At 35.6% G+C, this 25,341-nt stretch overlaps 1 protein-coding gene across 17 annotated transcripts in view; it reads left to right on the top strand.

The window, feature by feature from the left end:
- The window catches only part of PPFIA2 (PTPRF interacting protein alpha 2), a 327,520-nt gene that overhangs the window by 275,251 nt on the left and 26,928 nt on the right, over positions 1 to 25,341 (top strand). For all 17 annotated transcript variants that reach the window (XM_032689687.1, XM_032689682.1, XM_032689684.1 and 14 more), the window contains 8 exons: positions 1,823 to 1,914; positions 4,168 to 4,303; positions 4,670 to 4,890; positions 7,619 to 7,856; positions 10,440 to 10,469; positions 11,351 to 11,481; positions 11,985 to 12,139; positions 16,467 to 16,560. In XM_032689687.1, the coding sequence (XP_032545578.1) occupies positions 1,823 to 1,914; positions 4,168 to 4,303; positions 4,670 to 4,890; positions 7,619 to 7,856; positions 10,440 to 10,469; positions 11,351 to 11,481; positions 11,985 to 12,139; positions 16,467 to 16,560 (1,097 nt within the window). The remainder of the gene's footprint in view (positions 1 to 1,822; positions 1,915 to 4,167; positions 4,304 to 4,669; positions 4,891 to 7,618; positions 7,857 to 10,439; positions 10,470 to 11,350; positions 11,482 to 11,984; positions 12,140 to 16,466; positions 16,561 to 25,341) is intronic.

Here is a 25,341-nt window from a genome sequence, read left to right as displayed (position 1 = left end):
AGTGAAGAATATAATTTCTTGATAAAATTCTTCTTAACAGATGCAGTGGCATTATGCTAAATATAGATGAAGGTGGCCTTTCTTCATTCATTGCAAATTAACCTTTAATACTATACAGTGAATCAGTCAAATAGATTATAAATATTTGTCCCAATCTCAAATACTAGGACTTTATTTTGAAGTTATTCTTTCCTTGAGCACAGTAGAATACTGAAATATGTCTGTATTCAGAGTCACAGAAGTGTTTTTGCAATGTATCAAATCCATTTCAAAGCAAGTGTATAGAATTATAAAAATATAGCTCCATTTGATAGTAATATAAATATATCATGGCATCGAAAATCAAGGCCTTCAAGGCATTCAAAAAATTGTTATTTTCATCTACATTTGGATAATCTGTAGAAAGGTAGCAAGATTAAACAACATGCTCCACTGCCTCACCACCCTCACAGTAAAGAATTTCTTCCTAATATCTGAAACCTACCCTCCTTCAGTTTAAAGCCATTATCCTTTGTCCTATCACTACATATTCTGACCCAGAGCTTCTGTTTCCCACTTTGAAGGGTTTATGTGTTCCATTTTGATGAAGAAACTGATGAAGCAATTTCAGATGGATATAACAGCAGATACTAATAATCTCTAAGTAATTGGCAAATGTTATAAGTAGAGTATCAGTCATCTCAGTAATTCTATTCAGTCAAGAAATACTATAATAACACTATAGTAATGTTTCATTAATAATAATAGTTAGGTAGTAATAATTACTGAATCTGATATTACTTAGGTGCAGATCCTTATCCTTGCTAGGACTTTGTAATACTGAACATTTTGAACTATAGGAACAGCAGTGTTATATCTTCATACCGCATTCTTTCTTAGTTTCTTTTAATATTCTTTGATTTCACTTTATTAGTAGATGATAATTATTTGTACAATTTGAATTTCATCAACTCAGCAACAGCCAGAAGTATAACTGTAGTTCAATAAATCACCTAAAATGCAGTTGTCTCTAAGTCTGTATCTCTATCAGTAAATAAAAAGGCCAGTATGCAATCTCATACCCTCACAGAATCATTTAAGTTGGAAAAGGTTGAAGATCACCGAGTCCAACCATTAATCTTGCAAATGGCAAATGGTGTGTCACATGCTGAACTATGCCTGGCACAGTGCCAACACAAATCAGTGTTGGTTCTTTTCTTCACCCTGGCTTCGTAAGAGGAAAAAAAGAAGTTTCAAGGACAAACTTGTCTTACCAACACTTCCAGCTAGTGGTAAAGTAGTAGAGTGCTATACCACCTTGTAAGGTAAAACATACCCAGGTATTCTTCCCAAGAATGCCAAGGCAGTGGAAGGATTAAAAAAGGTTTATTTCAGATGCAAGGTCCACTTCTTAAGGATGCTGCACACACACGCCTTCTCCAAGGCTCTTTGTATCTTCTCCAGCCCAAGGAGGCCTTGTACACTTCTGCAAACGTTATTTCTCTCTGCATACCAGGGAGAGAGATAGCTTGCTCACAGTCTCTCCCTGCAACTTTCTCTGAAATGCAGAAGGAAAGAAAAAACCCCATCTAACTCGTTTGAGAAAGCACTTTACAGTCTTCCTAAGTGAAATCAAGTTCTAGCTTTCCGCTGCAAAATCTTGCGCAATCGCACCTGCAATCTCCTCTTGATGTATACATCTTGTTAGCAGTAATAAGACTCAATTGAGCTCCCTTTTCTTATTATAGTCAGTGTTATGTGCAGTGTATCTTTTCTTACTTGTTTAACTTTATGAGAATAATATCTCCTAAAGTAAATGTATTTTTACTATTCTTATTTCCAGGAAAGACTTGCCGAAGAAATTGAGAAACTGAGATCTGAACTGGATCAAATGAAATTGAGGGCTGGTTCTTTAATCGAACCCACCTTGTCAAGGTAATATTTAAAGACCAAGGTTTCCTCACTTTGAGTTGAAATTGAACATAAATATAAGTGTCAAGCCTTTGCAGCAGGGATTCGTTCAAACCACACATAAATATAGTTATGTATTTCTTTAAAAATGTAAAAATTTTTGCAATTATTATTGCTGTTGCTTTTCACTTTTTTGATAGGTAAATGGGGCATAATATCAGTGAGTATACACTGAAACATTGCTGAGATTAAAGAAAGACTCTTAAATTATGAAATAGTTTGAAAGGTATATCCAAATGCCCTACTTTTTTCCCAGACCTTAAAAATAAATTTGAAACTATCATTTTTAATGCTGTAATTGATCAGCATATTTATGATCATATTCATTCTATCAATTATATCTAATTTTTTTTATTAGCAAGACATAACTCAGCTGTGCTTAGTGTGTAGCAAAAGGCCACAGAACTTCAGCTAAAGATGAAGATGGTATTCAGAGACATCTGAAAATACCCTAACAGGACATTAAACATTCTGACTCTTTTTGTTGTAAAATCAAATGGAAACAAGAGTAAGGCAAATGCCATTAAAATAACCTCTAACAGCTGAAATGAATTTATCACACTAGAAAGTCCTTCTTGCTTAAAAGTAACCCTTGAGATAAAATTGTTATTTTATTGATAATTGTATGCCTTATGCTGTTTTCACAACAAGCAACATGTGAACTTTTAAAAGCTACCAGCAAACCTGCCAGCCAAAGCTCATGGACCAAGGCTAAATCGGGAGCTCTCTAATCATCTGAAGTTATTCTTGTTCCATACTTTTTTCTTCCCTCAGCTATTGCCTGCTTATTGTTGTCCTCAGGCATCTTGCTCAGTACCTGGATATCGTTTTTCCCTCAACCTTTTACTATCTCTTGGAATAATATTTTTCTATACATGGAGAAGTGCAAATCATTGAAATTCAAAATGTAATGTGCTTATAGTGGTTCAAATTTTTGTTCCTTTGGGAATGGGCACTTTTTGAGAGTGCTTTCAGGGATACATGCTATTGAACTGCTGCAACAAGCAGCAAATTTGGTTTTGGAGAAGAGCAGCCTTTCTTACTGTGTAGAGGAGTATCATCAACTTGTGCTCTGTAAACAGGAGCTGATTTGCTCTTGTCAAAGGGCTGTTTGAACTTGATAAGCTATCTAAACGTCTTGGGAATCCAGCAGGTTCCACCAAACAGTATACTTTCCTTTCTGTAACCTCATCTCATAAAACTGCCAGCCCTCTCAGGCATAGGAAGCTATCATCATTAAATACTTCTTGTTCTCAGCCCGTATTCAGTTCTGCTTTGGCAGGAGTTTGTGCTTTTAGCAAAATAATGAAGCTGGTCAGCAGATAAATATCTGCAGCCAGAGACCAGAACCTGGACTGTTTCTTTTGTTCTGCCAACTTCTTCCACAAGTGCCAAATATTATCAATTACCAGAACAAAATTGAGATAATTACTGTACACAGAAGGTAAAACCGGACGCTGTCCTATGGGGTTTTTTGGTTAAATTTCATTCTTTTACTGTGATCATGCTATTCATATACTTTTATGTGGAGATTGCTGATGTATTAAGAAACAGAAATTGTTCAGGTCTCTACTTCTGAGGTTGAATACTTAAATGGTGCATAGAGCTTTTGCTCTTCTGACTTGGCTATGTGGCCCATGGTTAGGATGCTTCTATTGCATCATGCAGGGGACTTTTGCTGCTGCTGTTTGACCTAGGACAGAAAGGCCAGGGAGCATTATTTGCAGTCAAGAAAAGATATGCTGAAGTCACCCCATATATGCCTCACCAAAATATCCCAAGATCTACCAGGACTATAGGAAAAATTGAGGGTTAAAACTCTGAAAAGTGCCATCAAATAAAGATGAATAATTCCTAACCGATGTTAAATATTGCAGGGCAGTTCACTAATATTTTCATAATGTAGAGCACAGACTTACAGCAGGAAAGCTTTATCGATATGCTCACTCATGTACATGTAACATGCTTACAGTAACCTCAGGTATATTTATTCAGGAGAATAATAGAAGGAAAATATATGGGATAGTACATTCAACTGTCAGTTCTAATTACCCAAAAATCCGCTTTTTTCTTGTCAAAATTTTGGATGGTAAGTTTTTCTGTGCACATAATTTTTTTGTTTAAACAAAGAAATCTGTGTTTCTCGACTGAAGGTCATTAGATTGTTGTTGTTATTCCTATTACTCTCTCAGTCGACTTATGTGATTTTCTTTATAGGCCTCACCTTGACACATCAGCAGAGCTGAGGTACTCAGTGGGCTCACTGGTTGATAGCCAGTCTGACTATCGGTCAGCTAAAGTGATAAGGCGACCTAGAAGAGGCCGAATGGGAGTACGAAGAGATGAACCAAAGGTTAATCCCCAATTTCTGCTCGTATTCCTTGATAGGAGAATGTATTTCAGGCTGTTAAGCTTACAGTTTGTTGGGGTTTTTTTCCAGAAAAAAACAACAGCAGAAAAAACGACCCACCATACTTGACTATCTGTCTTTTCTTGGTGTCTTTTTGTGTAAATTTTCCTGATAGTAATTGTACACACAATTTGCAGTTATGTGAAAATACTTTACATCATTTGCAGTAATATTGCAAGCATTAATGGAAAGTTAATCATTGAATAAATATTTTTAAATGCTAGTTGCTTTCCTTTCCGATTTTTTAGAAGTTTGACTTTGCAGTTGTTTTCCCTGATGTAAGCTGTATACATCCTAATTCCTTCTCAGGTAAAATCACTTGGAGATCATGAGTGGAATAGGAGTCAGCAGATTGGTGTTTTGAGCAGTCATCCATTTGAAAGTGACACTGAGATGTCTGACATCGATGATGATGATAGAGAAACGCTTTTCAGCTCCATGGACCTGCTGTCACCAAGTGGCCATTCCGATGCCCAGACTCTTGCCATGATGCTTCAGGAGCAGCTAGATGCAATCAATAAAGAAATCAGGTATGCAGTCTGAATCAGCTGGGATGCATTTATGATTACAGCTTCAAGCTTCCTTTAGTGCTTGAGTTCAGGTGCCATTCATAACAGTTAGGAAACCACCTGTACATTTAAAGGATTGATAATTCATTCACTTTCAAGATTGTGTGAAGATAACAATGGCCTCTTTCTTTTCTAACCATAGAAATTTCTTTCAAAAAATGTTCCAAGCGGAAAACTGATGGCTAATTGAAGAGAAATAAGTTAGAGAAGGTTAGCACATCACAGATTTGATAGATTGTTTTTCACAGTCCTCTTTTCAAGGTCTTTGTCTGTTATGCATGACGCCACTTACTCAGTAACAACCTCCTATCAGAAATATTCGATTTCAGTGCTCTTCGTGCTTTTTTCTGGTGATTATCCCTATGTGACATCCAATATAAGCCATGTTTTCTAACATATGGTTTTGATTTTCTCTGTAGACACAGAATATGACTTTTCATACTCCAGGTTGGATTATAGTGCTTGGAAATGGGTAGTGAATAGAATATATCTTAATTTCTGTGCAAATTTAATGAAGTGATAGAGAATCAAATTACGTATTTTAATTAAGTGATTTTTAATAAATGAAATAATATTTTAGGTTTAAAGCATTCCTACATGTTTTTCAGGAAGGGCAACTTTGAAAAAGCTTGGTGTATGAAAAAAGTCCCCTGATTAGTGACTGTTTTTCTAGAAAGAGATGAAGGAAAGGTTACTGAATTTATTAGGCACTTTCTGGTAATACTATAAACATAAATACTGTGGTTAAAAATATAATCAAAACTAGATTGATTATCTTTTGCCAAACCTGTCTTTCTCTGATCAAGGTTAATCAGGGGAGAACTCTATTGGAATATATTGAATTTTAATAATTTTTCTGTTCTGGGGGAAGCTTTTTGTTGCAAACCTACATATTTGCTGATCCCAGAATGTCTTTGTTCAGATAGAATTACACTGCTGTTTTCTCAGACATCTTATTACACCTGTTAAGGTAAAGAGTCAAAGAGATATGGTTTTGGTATTGGTGTTGGGAAGGTAAATTCCTCAAAATAGTGTATATAAAAGAGAGAACCTTAACCATATTTTCTGTTGTTGCAAAGAAGTCAGTGCTGTGACCAATTTAGGAAACTGTAGATGTAACAACTATATTTGTTTTTAAAAAACACTTTTGTCAGTTTAAGAAGTAATATAGTAAAGGATTCTCATGAGGAATTGTACCTGCAGGTGACATAGTGGGATACTATTTGTGCCACCCTGAATCAGATCATTGTTTTACTTAACTCAGCATCTTAACTCAGATGTTAGGTACAGTTTTATCTCAAAAAGGAAGCAACAGTGCCCTTTGTATATGGCCATTTTTACTGGAGGTCTGCTGAGAGTAGTTTATTTCCCCTACTCCTAATCTTATACTGAAGTATAGGCTTTTATTATCACCACCATAATTATTAAAGGACCAGGTAAGTGATTTTGTATTCTTTTTTTTTTATATATGGTTCAGGAAAAATCATTCTACAAGGATAGTCATATAAACTGTACTGCATTTCATATTTTCCTGGTTTGTGAGTATTTTTTTTCTTGACAAACATGATCAGGGTATATAAAATGATTTGAGTTATCAAAAGAGATTAAAAGTGTATTTTGCCTTAGTTTTTTTATTATACAAGATGATTCAGAATTTAGATTACTAAAATGAATAAAAGATTGTTATAATTCCCTTTCAAAATATTATTGGCTTTTAAGTTTCTGCCATACCTTATTTCAAAAAGAACTGTAGACATTTTATACAAATTCTGAAGTGGATGTTAGGGAAGAAGATTTATCACAGCACAGGAATTTTTAGGTTTCTATTTTTAATGTATTATGTTTTTATTTATTGTACTTACTTCATTTTGTTCTGAAAAGCCTGGTTCACAGTTTCAGCTTCCCCAGACTTTGCATTCACTCATTAAACATAGATCCCTCCTACATTTTGCTCCTCATCGCAGAAACAGACTACTCTTAATATGGGTTTATGGGTTTACAAACAAATGTTTGATTTCAAAGATATTTTTCCATTCTAGGTGCAATCACAGTTAAAAACCAAAACTAAAGAACCCAATGGAAACATCCTATTGAGGTGATATGTGTTTAAGAATCTTACAGTGCTTGTCAGCAAGAGAGATATTTTAATGAAATTCACATAAAAACACAGTGCTTTAGAAACAGATATCATTTTTTCATCAAATTGTAGAGATGAAACAATTTGGTTTGCAGGTTCTCTTTTTTCATTAATAAGGATTATTTTAGCAATTCCCTTCTTAAAGGCCCAATTTCATTTGACTTTAAGTTTGTGTTTGAGCTTTAGCAAAAGAAAATCAGATGAGGGCAACATAATATTGGAATTAGTTACCTATGGTAAAAGAGATTGTTAAACTCCCTACCCTATACTGTCTCCTTTGCAAAAGAAACAAGCTTACTGAAATGTCACACGTCAAATCTTGCTGTTAGGAACATTCTTCAAACAGGTTTTGAGAATGGAGAAGTTAAGAAAAATAATTTTATAACTCTGATGATTATGAAAATACCCTTTCTAATATTATTTTTTAGTTGACCTACGATATTCATCTTTGTTTCTCTACTTTCAAATCTCATTTGAAAGGAAATAGTTTTTAGTTTTGCTTCGGGGATATGAAGAGGGAAATGCAACCACACTCTTCTTTTACTTAATAAGGTTAATCCAAGAAGAGAAAGAGTCAACAGAACTGCGTGCTGAAGAGATAGAGAACCGAGTGGCCAGCGTGAGTCTGGAAGGCTTAAATCTAGCCAGAGTCCACCAAGGTACCTCCATTACTGGCTCAGTGACAGCATCATCACTTGCAAGCTCATCTCCTCCCAGCGGACACTCAACTCCTAAACTCACTCCTCGCAGTCCAGCCAGGGAGATGGACAGAATGGGGGTTATGACACTGGTAAGAAACTGTGACAGCGATTTTAGGTGTGATATTTCTCATCTTAAGTACTTAATCTTTTCACTGTATGACTGGTTCATCTCTCAAATTCTTTATTCACTTCTTCATCAGACATACACAGATAGCAAATTCCCTAGCATATGGACATTTGGGTGGTTTGGGTCTTTGTTATAGTGGTTTTGAGCATTGCATAATTCACCAGGGACATAATGATGTGGGGATCAAGGGCCACTGATCACTGCAATTACTGTAATTAACTTATATGTAAAAAATGTTTACTAATGAAAAACTCTGAAGTGATACAGTTATTACACAGTAGTCTCTGGGACTATTGTTGAGTTTAAACTTTCAAGAAATACATAGAAGACATTAAGAGCTTCCACTGCTTCCTGTATATGATCATTTGGATATACATTTTGTTATGTGCACTCTTTTATACTTGCAGCATTTTTATGACAGTATATCATGCACTTGAAATAAATACTTTATAAGTACTAATAGTTCATTTAACAGATATATTTCAACATTATAAGCAGCACACACATAGATATCAAGCCATGAAATTACCATGCAAAACATTTCTAACATTATCTTTGAGGACACATTCAAAAATGCTTGGTTTGATTTGAAAAGGGATTTGCAAAAAAATTAATTTTGATCCTAGACAAAAAGAAGCAATGTGAGTCTGTGAAGGTAATATGTGTCAACATATTCAAGATGTAAAGCTCTGCTACTGATCAGAGTACAGCCACAGTGTTCAGTGTGAGCTACAAACCAGTTTGGAACCTGGGTGAATTAACCCCTTTAAGCACTAGGAGAGAATCAAAGCAGCCCACTCTGCTGATCTCCACATACAGGGAGTAGAACAGGGTATGTGTAAGCCCATTTTTCATTTGATTTTTCTCAGATAATCATAATGTTCCCAGTGTCCCCTTGTGGTCCATTCCTTGGAAGAAGAAGGTAGAGCCTCTCATCAGAGGGAAAATGAACTTTGATCTCAATCAGAATACACAAATTAACTATCCTAGCAGAGAAGGTTGCTAAGAGCAGCTGGGAATGGAGCCTAGCTGTTCATTCTTCTCAGCTGGGAGTAGGAACTTTTGCCAGTGATCATCTAGCCAAGTATTACCTTTTCCTCAGAAATTACAACTACTCATATCCAGTTTAACTCCCTCCCAGTTTAGTATGGTGTTTGCTGCCTTCTTGGGAACTAAGGACAGCAGAGAGGAGGTCGGGGCAGGCGGTTGTGACTGATTCTTTTCTGCCCCCAGTTCTCACTTCTGAATAGCAGAAAGGAAAATATTGATTGCACAGATCGTTGTGGAGGAGGTGAGTGTGGAGACTGCTGTGGTGCCGCTTCACCAAAGCAGCACCTTCACAAATACACAGTTTGGCTCCATTTCCTCAGCCATTTAAAACTAAATAATCTGGCTACAGATAAATGGCAATGGTTAAACTGGTCCTCCAGCAGATACCTGTGCTGCCTGGTAGCCATGATTAGGACAGTGTAGCATCAGGTCAGTAGGTTCATCAGATTCAAACATAAAATGACAGCATAGCCTCTGTACTTCAGGTTGCCATGGTCTCACTGGCATCCAACTCCAACCATGCTAAAATTCAGACGGATATGTCTGTATGAGTTGCAATTGAACTCTTGACATACCACAAGCAGTAGAAGCAGAAACCCATGGCGTGCTCAGCAGCACAGCCTGCAATTTTTCTCACCTTCATCAACCGTTTCAAGACATTTCTGCCCTGCATTGTTTCAGCGGGAGTTCAGTGTTGAATATATCCTCATTACTGGCTGGGGACAGACACAAGCTTGTCAGACATCCTCAAAGTGGAAACTGAGTTGAGAAGAGTTCTGTAGAGTCCTGGTCTCTAGAGCCCAAATTGCCAGATGACCCTATATTGGTTGTCTGGAGAAGCAGTATTGCATGAATTTCCACAACCCAGGTCCACACAGTAAATAAATTCTGCACAATATCTTCAGCTTTCCTTAAATGAATGAGACATCCACCAAAAATAAAAATGCAAAGGGGGTTGAACAAGACACATTCTAGCAGCCTTCTATTGCCAAGTAATACTTGGCAGTACAGAAGATAGGTGAACCTATATTAATCTTCTAAAAATGCCAGTCACTTTTTCAGGCACAGTATTTGGTGATGATATTTTGTGCTTTTACTTGGTGTGACACCAATATATTTGTAGAATTAGATAAAACTTAAATAATCTCTGTGGGGTATAGCCTAAATATTTATATGAAAACTCAAAAAATATAAAGTGCTACTATGAGCTTGCAATGTCCAATTCTTTGGTGAGTTTATAAAATTGAAAGAGAGTGTAACTATAGGGAAAAAAATTACTACTTTTCCAGAATGGTATATATTTTAGGTATTATCTTATGTTATTACTTCAAGTATATAGTATAATTAGTATGTATTATGGATAGTATTACATTAAAGAAATCTCTACTTCATACTTCTGAATGTGAGAACAACGAAAGTGTGGTATTTTGTTATGCTTCATAAGATTTATTAATCATTCTTTTTTTGTTGTTGCTGCTTTTGTTACCAATCTAAGCCAAGCGACCTAAGGAAGCATCGGAGAAAGGTATGATAGTGGGATTCTTTTTAAGTTTGGGAAAGCACATTTATCATATTCCTCTTCTATTTAGAAAACCGGGTCTCTTACCAGCAACTGCATCCCCTCCTCTCCTTTTCATTCAATTTCTGAACATAATCAGTCTAATCCTACCTGGAAAGGCTTGCAGGGATCACAGCTAAGCCACAGAATCAAGGCCCACCAGTGATAGCTTGGAGTAGTAGCCTCTATAGCACAAACTTGAAAGAATACTTATTTTAAAAAATTATGGACACAAAAGAATTGCCTTCAAATGTATTTTGACCATTTTTCTTGCTGGAGGAACCAAAGCCAGATTCCTTGAAATCTTCTGGAGCAGTATAAAATTGTTTACACAACTGGCACTGATTATGAGATCTATCCACATAAGAGAAGATAAATAATTATATGCTATGCTAAAATTCCTTTCTGCCCATGCTTATTTTCAAGCATACTGACTAGTCTGTTAACACATTGTGGAGAGAGTGGTCATGTTTATGCCTGTATTTACATTCTTTCTTACATACTTTAGAAACCTTGTTGACGTGAATAATCCTGACTAATCTAAGAGACCCATTTACACCTAAGGTTATCTTCGTGTTTAGACTTTCACTGTATCAACCTGTTTGGCATTAAGGGAATGAACTTCTACAAGCATATTCTCATTTCTTTCAAATATATACTTTAAGCTGCCACATTTAGGCACTTGTTCTCACCCAGTAGCATCTTTCAAAAATAAGAATCCTTACAATTTTCTCAAAAAATTGCACTTGAAACCATACATGCTTCAGTTCATTTGACAAACTCATGCAGCATATCTTGAAACGTTCCTGAAAAGCTAATCTGCTCTCAATGGAGTCTCTCTCTCCCAGATTGCAGTTGTTGAAGAAGATGGCCGTGAAGATAAAGCCACAATCAAATGTGAAACTTCTCCTCCTCCAACACCCCGAGCTATCAGAATGACTCATACACTTCCTTCTTCATACCACAATGATGCTAGAAGGTAAGATGTTTGTAAAATGAATTGGCACTTCACAGTTTTACTATGTAATATTATTTTCTAATCATTCCAAAATGACCCTGTTTCCCATGCCATGAGATAGAAAGCCTGACCAGCTGTCTCTTGTATGACCTTGAAAATGTTTGTCAGTGCTAAAGTACATCCTGGATATTTCTGTTTTGAGGTACAGTTTTGATGACTACTCGAAGTAGTAATGCTGCAAATCTTAGAAAGAAAAACAGCAGGCTGACTACTGTATTTTTCATTAACTGTTCTTAGCAAATTAAAACTATTTATTTTCAGTCTTGCCTGATGGAGACAATGTGATCTTTTTGCTCTCAGTGTTGCCAAATAATTTAAGGAAAATGTGATTGTTTCACCTGTTGGGGGATCATTAGTAAATTATAACTAATTAATTTGTTTACAGAGCTGCTCAGAAGAAAGTAAAAAATTACCTGAAAATTTTGTCATATTATTTATTCCATTTCTTTACCATCATTTTGTAGTAGTTTGCCTGCTTCATTGGAGCCAGAAAGCATTGGTCTTGGCAGTGTCAACAGCAGTCAGGACTCCCTGCACAAAGCTCCCAAGAAGAAAGGAATCAAGTCTTCAATCGGACGTTTGTTTGGTAAAAAAGAGAAGGCTCGACTTGGACAGCTCAGTAAGGAATTAGTGGTAACAAGTCAAGGTCATCATTTCACAGTCATTTTTCCATTTTTGATTTCGCTTTTCTTTTCAGTTTTCAATTTGCTCATTGTTCTGTTTTTCCTGGCACAAATTTTCCATTAAATTTCATTGTTATCAGCAATTATATTTGCCAAGAGTTTGCTATGACTGTAATGCAAATGAAAGGAGAGTTCTGGCACAAATTGCTAGAGTCATACTCTTCACTGAACCTGCTGCTTCAATAGTCTGTTGAATTGGGGTAAAAATGCTAACGGTGTATTCTTGAATAATCAAATAAAGAGGAGATGAGAAAGTAGAAAGTAGTAAACCGCTATAACAGGTGTACCTATGTGATATGGAAGGTCCTTGCAAGTGTAGCTGCTTTTTGGATTTCAGTGTGTCAGTAGATGCTCTCTGCTGCCTATTTCTGAATGTCCTCACCATACTCTTTCAATTAGTTATGCTACTCACAGCAGTTGTTTGTTTTCTTCCTACTTCTGCCCTTTTCCCTTGCCAAGACCTTAGTCTGTTTCATTCATGGCAAAAATTTCCCTATTTCTGTAGGACGTGTCTATACGTACACATGCCGACACAAGTAACAAATTGGAATAGATGTGTCAGCAAAACTGAAATCCTAGTCTTAAAGACGTCACACAATATATGAATTCGTGAGGCACTAAATTTTTACTGCCATGGTGACCACATAACACTTTTAAAAGAATTTTAAGGCTTTGCAGTAATTGTAAACATTTAAGCAATACATTAGCCTGAAATAAAAAAACCTACATTCATATTAAAATATGTCCTTATCACAACTAACAAGCCCATCACTAAAATAGTATAGAATAGAAAAGGTAGTATGAAGGTCAAAGCGTCAGAGTAAAATCAAATAACTGAGAATTCTTCATTTATACACCAACCTTTCCCCTCTCTGCCTGTAAGAGCCTTGTGTTCTTGAAAAAAACCCAACCTAATTTCTAACTGTAATTTGAATTCCCTTTTTTTTCCTCACTATAGGAAGAGTAAAACTAATTTATTCACTCTTTTAAATGAGAATTTATTAAATCAGTCTTTCAAATACACCTGCATGTCAGTGTCTGCATTGATGGAGAATTTTATAACTTTAGATTGCAGCCGAAGTTAGACTTTATTAATTCACATTTACATTCCATAAAACCCTTTTTACTGATACTGATGATTCATGCACAATAATCTATGATTTCACAGTAACTCAGGAACATAGAGGACAAAGATGTAATAAATGTGTTCATGTTTCCTGCAGTTCCTTGCATTGTGGAACAAAAATGAAATAACAACTTTCAAGTTTATCTCAGGAACAATGCAATCTGGCAGTACATTAATTTCTTACAACCCACCGTGATTAATAAAACATACATAGAATTGGATAAAGTCTATTTGTAATTCCCAAGATTAAATCATGAAATTACTGAAAGATATTAGTGATTTGCAATTATATGACATTTTTTGTGGCTTCCATCCTTTAGCCCAACAGCAAAGATTTCAGTATAATTCACATTTTAATTAAACAAACTAGGCTTACAAGCATGTATGAAATGAACAGTAGAACTGTTAACTAACCAAAAAGTAGGAGCAAAGTATTTCTAGAAATTGAAAAGACATTGAGCAGCTAAATTACAAAGTAGTTTTTTCTCATCTTAATTTTTAACATATCAAAAGAAAAGCATATATTCAGTGGCCACTTCCATTCAGTGGCAGTATCATAAAATCATAGAATATTGTGAGTGGAAAGGGACAATGAAATTTAAAAAACAGCAATCATGGTAGTACTTGACTCAGTTGTATGACAGGTACGCTATCTGTGCAGCTGTATAATTAGTAATTCTATTTATAGTAAGACACTATATCATAGAAATTTATATAGCAAGTCCTATCACTACTGCACTGCAGAATATTGTATGGCTTTCATAACCTAAATTTATAATACAAAATCCGTAAAGAATGTATTATTTCCTTGCTTGAGTGAAACACTCTATATAAACACATGCTTCTTACATTTTTTTAACATGCAAAATACCTTTTTTTCAATTACTTCTGTTTATGTGCTGTTATTTAAGAAACAATATTTGAACCTCAAAAGTTGTATTACCAGCTTCAATGGAGTCAGGCTGTCTCCTATAATATTGCCTTACTCTGTGTTCCTTGCAAAACTCTGAAATTATTAGTTTTCAACTACTAAACTTGCTAGAGTTTTATTTTGTTTTATTGTTTGTTACTGTTACCATCTCTGCTAGACCATTAGAATTATTGTTCAAAGGCAGATTCATGCCTTAGGAAATTCTTCTTAGAATTAAGATTAAAGATTTCTAGATTTTTCAAGTTTTCTTTAAATTATTGGAGAAGGGAAAAGGAATACTATGGGGAACAAAAGTCCATTTTGTTTCTTTCTTCCTGGATTAACTTGATTTTAAACTTATCCAGTCTTCTCTCACTTGGCAAACACCACACTAGACACTTACGTATTCTTCCCGCGTAACATTTTAATTATTCTGGACCTAAACCAAACAATACATTCCAGGCATTTTTAGACCTGCCAAGGCAAGCTGATCTGCATGGTGTATGAAAGGTTAGCTTGTTAGAAAACCTTTATTGTGGCCACATCCAATACAAAGTACACTCAGTTATTCAAAGGGCCAGATGTGTTTGTCTTATAGAGAAATGTATTATGCCAAGAATACTCTCCAACCTGTAATAAACCCTCATTGCACTGCACTCATACCATCTCTCCACAATATATTGAGAGTTGGTCTCTCAAGAAAGGTGTGATATATTGATAGTGCAGTTTGCTAAATCAAAAACTTACTCCAGAGTCAGCAGGGAGCATTTAATAAGATTCTGTAAAACTTGGAAAGGTAAATGAAGTAAAGAAAAGCATACGTTCATGTTCTCTGTATTTATGAGATGCATTTACATCATTCTTATCATGACACTTGCAGAAGTAGTGTCCCCTTTTAATACGGAAAAAATCTGTCCAGACAAACAGAAGTGCTAAAACAGCACCTGCTTTAAAAAAGCAGCTTAAAACCAAGCTTTTCCAAGTTAATGCCATAAATAGACATGAGGAAGCAGTGGGGTTTGTTCTCACTTGATTGAGGTGCGTGTACGTCTGACTTGTAATAGGCTGTGATGCTATTTCACTACTTAACATTTATGCATTATTTTATAGTTAAAATCAACTAATCAGAATGGAATATTTGAATTTTGCACTTTCTTATTATGCCGGTGTCCACACTATGATTGTTTACTATCCATTAGTTGAGAAATAAGAAATTGCCATTTTCAAATGGAGTCAAGCACCCATATTTTACCACACTGTTGTCTTCCTTCTTGTGCCAGTTATATACCTTGTGAACAGGAGCACAGGAGGAAAGCAGCCTTCAAAGAAGTGCTGCAGCACTTCTATCTGTACATACGCATGTGGGAATGAGAGGACAGTGTGAAGCCAGAGCCAGGAGATTGTACTGGCAGATATCTTCATTATTCCTTGAATCCAGACAGCAATAGAAAAGTCAGACCAACTTTCCTCTTCTTCTATAGGAAAGTCATGTTAGTGGACATACTGTAAGACCAGCAGGGATCATAAGTTATGTCCTTAGTTTATAATATGATTTTATTTTGGTCCATGTGTCCTTGCTTACTGCAAGCTTCCCTTGTCACTCTGTGTAACTTATTCAATTTCCCACAACTTTGACAGGATTCAGGTGCCCACAAGACACCTCCAGGGAGATGTAGGAGTCTTTTTACTTCTCTGACAGAGTCTTTGTGTCATCTCTGTGAGTTTGCAGGAATAACAACATCAAAGACTCTAAGACTCTCTATGAAAGGAAAACGAAGACTTTAGCACTACTACATTAAGTGATGCTGTATTATGGCAGTAGTAATGAGACAGTTCTTGAGAATGCACTTTCATTTGTACATTTCTCAACTAAGATTAAAAATTGGTAAGAGCATTGCTTACTTAGCACCATGAGGCTGACCCTTAGGAGGCAAAGAAAAACAGGCAAAGGAGATCAGGGTGCTTTTCTCATAAATTTCTACTAAACACGAGGAGGAGGAAACAATTTTTTCGCTCTACTTCTACTCTTTTCCATGTAGTAAACACTTGTCAGAATTTATTTCTGTAGGTGATAAATGTTCTCCACAAACACCAGATGTCATGGCTTGAGAAAGCAAACTTAGATGATGGTTGTGGGTGGGAGGGGAATTGAAGGGTTGATGAGGGGAACAACTAGGAAAGAGCTATGGGAAAATACAGTGGGGGTTTGGTTTGGTTTGTTTTCCAGGAGGTTACATGGAAACAGAGGCAGCAGCTCAGGAATCTCTGGGATTAAGCAAACTTGGAACCCAAGCAGAAAAGGACAGAAGACTGAAAAAAAAGTGAGTACCTTTTTTATGTGACTTCGTTTGCCTCAAACTTGACTAAAATGTCAGGATTTTTGTTGTTTTTATGCAGACATGTAAGGAGAAGCAAGACCATCTACTATGGCATTTTAGCACTAAGAGTGGGGGTTTTTTTCCCAGTGTAAAAGTTTTTAAAGCTGGATATAAAATATAGGGGGAAATATTCAGAGTTTGCCAATTGCAATATTATTTCATTTGTGAAAGAGCATAGGTTTATGAGAAAGAGACATTTTTCTATTTTACATTGTCATTAATTCTGTGCCTTTTGCCTACTGGGCAATTCTTAAAATATTAGGTAGGTATTTAATGACTCACTAGGTAGATTTTTTTCAGGAGGTTAAAGAAAACTTTTTTGTATTATCTATTGAACACAATGTTATGTCTGTTTATAGAGGTCAAAGGCTCCCCATAAACCCTAGCAGCTTCACTCTCTTTTTGCCTGACAACAAATGGCAACTTAGCTTTTTGTTTGTATGGATTATACAATAATTGAATGCTGTCTTTGATGCAACTCCTTGTAAAAACAGTAAACTGACTCATAGCAGCTGCCAGGAGCTATGGAGAACTAGTAAAATAAGGCTACAAAGGCAAAAAGAACTGGAGAAACTGGAGTTCCACTGTAATTTGAGGGTGTCAGGGAAAAAAGATGGTATTTAAAAATGGCTTCACAAATTCATTATGTAAACAAGCAGGTTTATTTTTCATCTGTAACCGTTAACTTTACAGCTATTATTTAGATTCTGAAAGCCTCATTTTTAAATTTTCCAGTTTTTCAGGTTTCTTTCAGTCCTTTAATATTCCTTTGCAGAGTTTCAAGAGAATTTGCAAGTCTAATCCAAAGAATCTAGGGATAATGTTTGAACTTATCTTTAAATGTTTATGTAGAGTATTTTTAATCACTACTTTCACGTCAAGCCCTTGACAAAATATAACTTTAAGTTTGCACATCCATGTAATATACAAATGTAAGCATTCCATTGAAATCAGCCTCAAGTTAGCAATTAAAGATAGCAAAGTAGACATTGTGCTATTTGAGAGAGAAGAAACATTTTAAAATCAATTAAGAAACTCACAATAACATTCACAGGGATATTAGAGTTGATGAGTCTTGTCCCTCTATTTATCAGTATATTTTTAACACTAATTAGTAATTTAGAGAGATATAGATGTAGAGCATGTTACTATGCTTTTTTTTACTAAATCTAAAAAGCATCTTTGAGGCCATCATTACCATTCATAAAGAATATAATTGAATTTTCAGCAGCCTTTTTTTAAGTCATATATATCTTCCAGCTCTGAGGACTGAATGTACCACAAGGGACGAATGTGTTCACTTTCTTCACTTTCTTATGTGTTAGTTCTTTAATCTGGGTAAAATAACATAAGACTTGACACCTACAACTGCATATATGACAGTACTACTTCATATATGAGATTGCTTACAAAGTTTTGGGTCTAGAAATAATAGGTGTACAGGTAATCTCTTATTAATGTTCTGTCTAATCTCACATAATTAGACTTTCCCGTGCATTCTGCTTTTCAAGTCTTTCCTTTTTTTCTCCTGTGTCTGTCTGTCCTTGGTTCTTTATGGATTAGATATAATCAGAATGTTATCTGCCAGAAGGAAAGAAATCTTTCGTTTGCAATTATGACTATTCAATTAGTCTGAACTGTGTATTGTTTATTCTAAGTATGTGTTCTGTAAATATGTCATGAAGATATTTTTTTTTCCCTGTTCCTTTTAGATTTGCCTGTCTTCATAGTTTCTCAGTTTAGAATCCTCAGAATTGCTTTTAAGATTCCTCTTAATTTACTATTACAGAAAGGCTAACACACATTGCTAGTTTATGTGTATATATATATATATATACACATGTATATATATTATATAGTTGTAGAGGAACCATAGTATGGGAAAAAAATATAACATATTGTGTGATATACATGAGATTCTACTGAATTATGGTAGTCATTAGAGTGCCAAGCTATCAATAGAGTGTAAGAGAATTAACACCTCCTTGTGAGAAATGCAGTCACAGAATCACAGAATGGATAAGGTTGGAAGGGACCACAGTGTGTCATCTTGTCCAACTTCCCTGCTCAAGCAGGGTCATCCTAGAGTGCATGGCACAGGATTGCATCCAGACAGTTCTGGAATATCAGTCATGTATTTGCATGACTTACCTTGGAAAGTATAACAGTCTAGAAGTCATTTAATGAAAAGTTTGTCTAGGTAGGTCAGATTCCTTTCTGCCAACACTTAATAATGCATAATCCCCTCTGGAAGTAGCCTTCCCATACATACAGTAGCTGCAAGATTGCTGTACTGTGCAGTGCAAATGAGAATACTGTGTTGTGTAACATTAATGGTGGTGGAGATGTGTATCAGGTCTTTTAAGAGGTAATAAAAGAAGTCTGAGAATCATTTCCTATCTTGTGCTATAGCAGTAAGATTTAAGTCCAAACATTTGATTCCTTTTTACTGCTAAACAAAACCACTCTACAAATCCTGCAGAGACAGTGAGCAGAGTACTGAACACAGAGAAAAGCAATTCACCTTGTAAGGATTTCTATGGCTAATTTAGATTAGGATATAAAACTCCAAAAGACTCAGACCCACCAGTGGGACTGTTAAAGGATAGGCTAATGCAGGGAAATACTATTTTGTATTACATTTCAGGTCTGAGAGAGCTTTATTTATGCTGGCTTTGTCCCTTCCTTTACAAAATGAAAACAAAAAACACTACCAAAAAAACCCCCCCAAAAAACAACAGCAAAAAAAAACACAAAAAAAACCCCCAAAAAACCAAAACCAACCAACCAACCAACCAAACAAAAAAACCCACAAAAAACCAAACAACCAAAACCAACAACAAATACAAAAAACCTCCAGATGTTGATGCCAGAGCCAATTCTTTTTTCCATAATACAGGTAAAATACCATGTACTGTAACTGTGTTTCTCTTTTACACATGCAAGATAGGTGAACTGGCTTTCAGCCCTGTTAATAGCTCCGCAAATATCCCTTTCAGTTCAGTGGTAGTTCTGGTGCAGGAAAGCAAGGATTCTCCCCTTAATATGAAACAAAGGTCTAATTCATCACTGTGATCAACACAGGAGTACTGTGATAGTAATCATGAGCTTTGCCAGACTTTACTATTAGCTTTGATTTAGTTTGGATAGAAGTTATTATAAAAGGACAAATTCCTGCTAAAATGATATCCACGGTATTCTTTCAGTTTAATTAATCTCTTAAGTGAGAAATACTTAAAATTCTGAATATCTAATTTTTGATTTTTGAATGTATTCAACTTCATCAGTAATTTCACAAGGATGCCTCTACCCCAGGGTTGAAAATGCATGACATTTCAAATTGTCAGCTCCTGCAGACAGTAGGTACTAATTATCCATCAGGTGTCCTGGCTACCTGCTCCCTCAGTAGCAAGCATGTGCATTGATTCTGCTTTGACCTCATGGAGTTACGAACACACTGCAGTGTGTTATCACATTTTAGTGCAATTTCCAGGCATAGAATAGGGTACTGAAAAATATATTTCACTCTCAAAAGTTTAATGAGAGAATATGGTACTTCTGAAGACCAATTCTCTCTCTAGTGATTGTAGTGTCATTAACCAAAATTTCAAAGTTTCCCTGCTTCTTGCTTAGAAGATGGTATTTAGATGTAAAATTTCTTTCAGTTTCAATTGCCTACTTAGACATAATTAAAATATAATTAACAATTTGTCTCAATGATATGCTAGACATTTAAAAGCCTCAAACAAGGGTCTCTTTTCATCCGACATTTGGTTGTTACAGCAGATTTATTAGAAATAAGTCTTATTCTTAAGGCATCAAAGAGAAATTAGGGAAGCTGTGTAGAATTTTTTAATTACACCCAACATATTTTTAAAATTATCTGAAAAGATGAACTTAAATTGCCTGACTCATCTATAGATGTTTATTCTCAGACATTGAATATATGACAGTTCTAGTTAATATTGAAACTTTTTAGGTTTTACTCAATTTACTATTTGTAAATTGAGCATACAGTACTCAGAAACAAAAGATGAAGGTAAGGGGTTTAGGGTGTTATTCCATTATTTGGTGAAAATAAATGATGTTGGGTTGTGACAAAGAGTAATACACCTCATTTTTATTATTTATTATATATTTACATTAGCCTTTATATTCCACTTCCCTTGTTCTATATAAAAGCTGTTAATATTTTGTATATAATATCTTCTGCCTTTTGCGTGACTCTCAGAGCCTATTTGCCTAATGAGTAACTACTTCAAGAAAACTCAGAGTTTAGGACTGGAAGTATTAATGGCACAGATCCCCTTGTTATGATCTGATTAGTGAGAGATGCTTCTGCACAAATTAAGGTGCAAATGAGACCATATGCTTTAGCCCATAATGTGGGTTTTATTTAACAGTAAATGTGAGGTAGAGAGATAGAAAGAAATAGGAAAGTGGGTAGGGGGGAAGTGGGTGGACGAGAAGGAGAGAGAGACAGAGAGCTCATGCAGAAGATAGTCATCACCCACGGATCTGGCAGCATCCTGTTGCTCCTTCTTCCCCCTGGGCTTCTCAGTGGTGAGCGTCCCAGAGTCATTCTTTGGGGGGTACCACCTTTGTAAAGTCCAAGTTCCAGGGATCCACGAGGTGGTCACAGATGTTACCATAACTTGAGGTGGCATGCATGTCAGTTGCTTCCTTTCCCACAGTTTGCCACAGTGAGAATTTTTGTCTAGATGCATTAACCAGGATGTTCTAAACAGATCCCACCCCTACTAGGCCTGAAATTAGTGCCTTCCTGTTGCAAATTTCTCCCATCTATGCTTATCTCAAGTTCCCACTGTGGTGGTTTGTCTTATGGTAAGTTCCTTCTGTGGCCTTGACAGTGTTTTGAGACAGGCAACTGTGATCTTTAAGTCCTTACAACCTTCTGTCACCATTACATCCATTTGAATCCCCTGATGATTCAAATAATTTTCACTCATCTAGGCCATATATTTTGACTAAGATATACTCTCCAGAAGGCACTCATCACAAAATGAAGAAGAGATTTTCTCTTAGTATTTTTTTCCTAGTGATTAACCAGTCTCTCTGTGGAAAACAGTCACCTAATTTACAATTCTGGATTTTGTGGTTGACTCTAGCTACCAGTTCTCTGTGACTGTGTATACAGATGTTCATAATATCATCCTTTGTAGGTGTTGCGAAAACTGTGCACAATAACTTCACCTTGGCATTCACTCAGGGTTGTTATGATAACCCAAGGCAGTATCCAGCATAGGAAGTTTGGGTCAGTCTAGTTTCTATTGCAACTCATAAAGGTTTGCAAAAGGTTCAGGTAGAGGCATAGTGTCTCCTGAAGCAGCAGAAGTTGATCAATGTGTGTCCCACAAGACAATTTCATACCTCAGAAAATGAGTAGATAACACTTGTCTAAAATAAAATAAACTGTATTCCCCTTAAAAGTGCACATCTCCACTGACCTCATTTCAGGTAACAAATTAAGACACTTAACAAAAGCTGTATAAATGTTTTACTGTCCTTTTCACTAAAACACCATACATTGGTCCCTTTATGAAAATAATCTTTAACAATGAACTCAGCCAAACTTGAAATATTATCAACAAATAGAGTCATGTTTGCTTCCCTTTTTGCTATAACTGTCCTAATGAACATAATTTTTTTTCTCCTTGTCCACAGTTTTGCTTAGGCATGATGTCAAATTGCCCTTATCCTCACTGGTGGCAAATACAGCTCTAAAGAGTCTGGCTTTGTCTCTGTATGCTGTAGTATAGCTCTGAGTACCAGCAGTATATATCCTTTCAATTGTAATTTTTTATTTCATCTGCAACAATATGTAAAGAGGCAGCAAATAAGTATCTGTCTGAAGAAGGGAGAAAGCTGAAGAAAGAAAAGACTATATATGTTGTACCTTGCCTAATGTGTGTAATAATTGGTCATAATCCCTGACATTCTTGGGATGTGCTTATTTTATCCTGGGCAGCAACATAAGGCAAGGTTTGAGAGACATTTAAGTGCTATGTAGCCCTAGATTGTAACACAGAGGGGATTTTGACCTTGTGCATGCTGACAGTACAGTGAAAGATTAGCTTAGGACATCCCTTCTGCAGCAATCCCAAATACAAATTATCTCCATGAGAAAGAATTTACAAACAAGACAGTTATTCTGGATCATGCTGGCAGGATTCCAGTCCAGAAACTGATAAATCCCCTAGTTTAATAATATGAGTCAAGTGCAGAGCTTTAGCATCATTTTTCCTTCAGTTTTGTTTGATTTGACTCTGGACAAGAACCTATTAATTCCATATTTCCAAAACAAGCTTAAAGTGTGAGGTTTATATTTTCCAAGGAAAATCAAAGTAAACCATTCTTTTCCACAAACCTGTTTTTCAGGAGATTTACTCCACAGCTACATGCTTATGTTTACCTTCTGCCTTCAAGTTCATTGCAGAAGAGCCTCGATGTGCCAGGACACACACATGTGCTTGCATACATGGTTAAAGACTTGTAAAATGAAGACCTAAGTAATTCTCCTATGTAAAATTGTGGCTTAAAAAGAAATTCTTAGTATTCATAGCTTTACAATTAACCTTGCTGAGATGATTGCAGTGCTGTTAACTCTCAGCTGACTACAATGATGGACATATTAAACAGCAGGAACATCCAAATGAACAGAAAAACATATTGGATTAATTGACTCCTCTTCCTTTCTACTCAGAGAAAAAAAAAGAATGACAGGTATTGATAAGTTCATTTCATAAACAGGAGGCTGGGACTTTGATTTTTTTATGGGCAAATCCAAGTTTTAGATCCCTGTCAGCAGGCAACTTGAAAAAATGTCTAGGCAGAACATTTTGTGGAATAAAAGTTTGAAACACCATAGTTATCATTTAGTTGCTTTTGAATCCAGATGATGTCCCTATAATTAGGTTAATTAATTAGGTTTCATGTGTGCAATTGCAATTAGGATTTGATGTAGTGTATTTGTGATTACAAAGAATTTCTGTCTTCTGCAGTATGCAAATTGCTCTTTCTAATGATTTTCTTAATTGCATACATTTTGAAATAATTAATCTAATTGGATTAATTAAGGTCTTTTTCTGTGCCATCCATTTAATGTTCCTCTATACTTAATCCTTATTAAACACCATTATATCCTAAACATACGGTAGCTTTTTTTTACAGTAGCTCTTAAGAATATGAGGCCTTTTTCACCATCCAGTCTTTTATTTTCTGAATCAGGAAAATTCAAGTTTTGCATTTAATTTCTTTCCTTCCTACTTCATCTATGAGAAACTCCCCGATGTTGTTAGTAGCTTTCAGTCTGATAATCAGTTCTTCCTCCCTTTCTAGCAAACAATACAGTGTTCAGTGTCTATTATTTTCTAATTTCTCATTTCAGCAGAGGAAGGAGAGGTATACAGTGTTCTGATATGGAGTTTAGGATTGTCTGCTGTGTGCAGTGTGGTTTTGTCTTGTCTCGATCAGTGTCTAGTCTTTGAGACACACATAAAGATGAATTTTCTTTTTAAACTTAATTCCTTTAGCAAACATTTTAACACTAGAACACTGGAACACTTACTTCAAATCATTACTCAGTCAGAGCTTTTGCAATGTTAAAAAATGTATGTTGCTTTTACATTGATACTTGGAGCATTTTTAGCATTAGAAATGTAAAGAAAAAGGGTATTTATTTTGCAGAGATTATTAAACCTTACTTGGATTATTCTGGCGATGAAAAGAATGATACAACATATTTTATTCTATAAATCATATTCTTCAAAAATAATATTTTTATCCTTCATTAAGTTTTTTAAATTCTTTTCCTCATAAAAGTTAAGAATATTTGTATCAGGATGTTGCAAGTTTTATCTACATGTATAAGCCTATCCATTGCAATTTGGAATTTCTGGATAAATATAAGCATGTATCCTAATGCATGCAGCTGGCTCTCTAAACAATGTCCAGCAGATGCAAATATCCCATCCAATTAACTGTAGAATTAAGACTCAACCTTTAGATTAATACACGCTTAAGGAAAATGGAGTTCCATTAATAAAATGGTGATAAATTTGTTGTCTTTTAAATAAAAGGCAAACCCCAGAATTAAATATCCATTTTTCTCTGCTGCATTTTATTATTCTAACACAAGATGGTCAGGAAGTGATGGACTGTCCCTTGATCCTCTACTCCTGTAGTGGCCTTCAGGTCCCATATGTTATCCTCAAGTGACTGCAAACTGCCAACTCATTAAAGCTCCAAGAAATTTACTTATATTCAAATTAATCCCTCTGTTTATTTCTCTCTACACATACCCAAAGGAGGACTCAGAGGAAGATGAAATGAGTGGGAGTTCTGGTTCAATATACTCCAGCAGGTTCAAAGTTAAAAGCTTTTTCATCAAAGGTGTTCAAGTCAGTCTTTACAGTTAGCTTAGTAGAAAATGAGCATGAATCATGAATGCATATTCAATTGTAGTGCTACTTCCATCAGATTTGGTAAATACCTTCATTGTCCTTCCCTTCTTTAATTTTCCTTTCTTAAACTTTCTGTGTATATTTGTCATTTATCTCCGCCTACTTTTCTGTATGGTACTTTCTCTCCTCTCTCCCAGCTGTTCTGCTGAGCTCACACACATGAAAGCAAAATTTAAGTTCTCAAACCTCCTGAACTGACTGAAATGTCTGCAACCTCTTCTTAGTTAATCAGAGTACAGGC

The sequence above is a fragment of the Chiroxiphia lanceolata genome, chromosome 5, assembly GCF_009829145.1.
Source record: "Chiroxiphia lanceolata isolate bChiLan1 chromosome 5, bChiLan1.pri, whole genome shotgun sequence".
NCBI lineage: Eukaryota > Metazoa > Chordata > Aves > Passeriformes > Pipridae > Chiroxiphia > Chiroxiphia lanceolata.
Note: the sequence above shows the minus strand (reverse complement) of the source record. Positions and strands in the feature narration are given on the sequence as shown.